The sequence below is a fragment of the Tupaia chinensis genome, unplaced genomic scaffold (assembly GCF_000334495.1).
Source record: "Tupaia chinensis unplaced genomic scaffold, TupChi_1.0 Scaffold147706_1, whole genome shotgun sequence".
Classification (NCBI taxonomy): domain Eukaryota; kingdom Metazoa; phylum Chordata; class Mammalia; order Scandentia; family Tupaiidae; genus Tupaia; species Tupaia belangeri.
Window position 1 is genome coordinate 1 of NW_006207557.1, and position 3,365 is coordinate 3,365.

At 54.7% G+C, this 3,365-nt stretch overlaps 1 protein-coding gene across 1 annotated transcript; it reads right to left on the reverse strand.

The window, feature by feature from the left end:
• Positions 1-4: 4 nt before the first annotated feature.
• On the reverse strand, positions 5-3,361 carry LOC102479883 (putative alpha-1-antitrypsin-related protein; the record flags this gene model as incomplete). Its single annotated transcript, XM_006169935.3, has 3 exons — positions 5-47; positions 1,248-1,518; positions 2,818-3,361. Coding segments are annotated over 3 exons (858 nt in total), but the record flags the coding sequence as incomplete, so codon positions are not given.
• Positions 3,362-3,365: the final 4 nt, after the last annotated feature.

Sequence of the window (3,365 nt, forward strand, 5' to 3'; positions counted from 1 at the left end):
CGTAGGTTGCAGAAATGGAGAGTTTGGGGAAATACAGATTGACCGATCTGTCGAGCAGAAAAAACATGGGACTTACAGCAGGGCTTAGGCTCCCGTCCACACAGACCCGACTGGTCGGACCAGTGCATTGTACTCTGCTGTGTCTTACCCTTAGTGCTGGGTACCCACCCCTCACCACTATCCCAAGTCCAGATGTTTTTCCTGGCTTTAGGCTCCTCTACTTCCAGCGTCCTCTGCAGCTGGTCTAGAGTGTATTAGCAGGAGCAGGTCATCTCCTGGCAACCTGTGCAATGCCACCTCCTCAGAGAAGCCCTCCCGGCAGATTGAGGGTGTGCTCATAGGAGCAAGTCTCATTCTCTCTGCACCAAGTGGTTCCCTCCGACCAGCCTGCCCCTTCCCCAGGACAATAGGGGTCATGGTGACAGGTGCTGAAAGGCATCCTTTAGGGACAGCAGGAGGTGAGCACCCCAGGCTGATGCTCAGCTGTCCTCATCCCTGGGGAACAGCGAGGCCCAGGGGGTGCGACATGGGTGAGTTGATTGAACCCGGTGCTCAGTGACCAGCCATGGTCACAGCCCTCTGGACTTCTTCTCTAGCCCTGGTGTGGACCTCGGGAGGGGTGGGGAGGGCAGAAGGACTGACATTCTCATCCAGGCATCAGCTCCTCCCTGGTGATGTTTAACGTTGCTGTCCCCTGACCCTGTACTGTGGATCAGCACGGTCGGGCACCTTGGCACGTGAGCAGGTCCACAATACTGTGAGCATGCTCAGGGAGGCTCCCCTGCTGGCCTGGACCTCACTGTGGGGACAAAGTAGATATAAGGGCACATTTCAAATGCATCCTGGAGACTAGCTCTGGCCCTTTTTCCCGGGCCTGTCCTTGTAGGCGCCACCCCATCCTCTCGGGACACTGTGTCCTCCTCCACACTGCTCTGCTAGCCCTGGTCCTCGTTTTTGATTCTGCCATATGGGGGCTGGTGTGGCTGTTCGTCCTTGAGCACTGGGGCTTCGGATGGACAGTGTCTATGTTCCTGTCACTGTGAGCACTGACAGTCTCCCAGATCCTGACGGCACTGCTGGAACTGAGCCCTGGCCTCCCTGTGGACCCTTAAGGCCTTCTGCATGAATCTGTGACCTGAGGGATGTGGGCATGTCCTCCCCTGCCCTCTGGGCTGTCCCCAGGTGCCTTAGTCCTGTCATGATCAAATCCTCTCAGCTCTGGGTCAGCGCCTGGCCTGGGGAAGCACCTCACTGTAGAGAACTTCAGGATGTCATTCACGTGCTGGTAGGTGAGGGTGTCCCCCAGATGCTGGAACTTCCCAGGGTCTGGCAAGAAGAAGAAGGCAGTGGCTCCTCCCTCAAGATGCTGCAGTACCACCCAGCTGGATAACTTCGGTTCTCGGTGCAGATCCAACATCCCCAGGAGGTTGAGCATGGGCACCCTGACGGTGGTGTCCTTGTCCACATGGAAGTCTTCCTCCACGATGCGCTTCCCCTCCAAGGTACCGCTCCATTTCCCTGCAGAGACAAGGTAGCCATTGGTGGCCTTGAATCCTCAGGACAATGTAGCAGGTGACCCCTTGGCCCTCAAGACACAATTTCCTCGAACCTCATATTCTCCACCGTCTGGAAAAGGGGGTTGAAATGGCATCAGCAGGCTGCTGAAGGACCTTAGTGAGAACCAGCTGAGGGTAGAGAAGGTTACAGAATTGCTCCATGCTTAGCCTCAATGGAGACACCAGGCTACACAGAGGAAACACTTTCAGTTGTATTTTATATTTACTTGCAGGGAGCTAAGGAATTGCTTGTGAAAAGCTATGGAGAGCAGGAAGTGTCACGGTTCTGTGCTTGCCATGTCCTTCAAGGAGGCCTCCTGCCCTCTACTGTGGGCCTTCTGTGACATTCCAGGGTATTGTCCTGGTCCTTGTTCTGAGGCTTCTCCTTACCCAACCTGTTACAAAGGATCCCATGGCCACCTCCTCGTCTATGTGCAAGGGATCAGCTCCATCGTGGTAGTCTGATAGGGCAAAGGCTACTTAGTGCAGAACTCTCATAGGATGAGTGGTGGCGATGGGCCTGGAGAGGGGATGAGCCTGGTCATGTGTCCAGAGCTGCGCTGGGCCCCCCACTGGTTACCTCCTCCTGGGTCTCCCCTGTGCAAACTGCCTAGATGAGCCCCAGAGAGGAGGTACAGCCCTGCTGGGACCCCTGCTCTGGTCCAGCCTTTCCCACAGGGCAGAGGGAGGTGGCCTAGAATGCCCTGAGCACCGGTGTGGCCTGAAATCAAGCCACTCGGAGGCAGGAGGCAGCCGAGGCACCAGGCGAAATACGAAGTCGGCATCACAATGAAGCGCGATTATTGGGTACTTGTCACTAGCTGATAAGGACATAGACACGCTGAGAACCCCAATCATTCAGGCTGCAAGGCTGAACCTCCTCCTGTGTCTAGACTGGTCCAAAGAGTTCTTTCCGACACTGTATCCTTCCTGAGTATGGGTGGAGGACGTGTCTGGTCCGCAGTTTAGGAAGCACCCGAGCCTACCCCTCCCTTGTAGGGATTTACAGTGAGCGGGTAGGACAAGGAAGGCACCATGCCATAGAGAGAAGACAATGAGCTGACCATTGGGAACTGTTCATTCTCCTGCGTTATTGGTAATGAAAGTATTTTATCGTTGTGGTGGAAAATTGATGAACCCGTGTTGAGATGCCCTGTCTTAGCCCATGATGCACCGTCAAGCAGAGATTTAGGCCTGATATTTTGAGACAATGTTTGGATTCCTTCCGTGGAACCAGCATAGGCTGATGGCGCTCTCTTACCGTGGAAGGTGATATAATTGACAAGGACTAGTGCGGTGCCTTCTGGGAGATCATCGACTGAATCCTGGATTAGTCCTTGAGTTTCCTTCTCCACGTGCTTGTTGATCTGGTCCTTGGCCCTGGTGGAGTCCCTGAAGGCGATGGGTAAGACCTGAGTGTGGTATGTGTATTTCATACGGTTTCGGAACTCAGGCCATAGCTTCTGATTCTCGTCGATGAACAGGCTGGTGCCGATTACCAATGGGAGATGATAGTTTTCTGACGCCGAGACGGCGTTCAGATCTTGGTAGCATGAGAAGATCACATACATGTACGGTTCCCAGGGGTCGATGTCCAGGCCTGTCAGGATCTCGGTGTGAGTATCACTTTTGGCCCCCAAGGAAAGCATCACCAAGGCCGCTGTGATGGACATTGGGGACAGTAAGGCGCTGGAGGTGTGTGACTGATGGGTGGCCCCTCGGTACCAGGCATTCACGTTGGTGTGATACGCGTACCCTGAGCAGAAAGAAGGATCCCCGAAGCTGTGATCATGGTTGACAAGTTCGTCC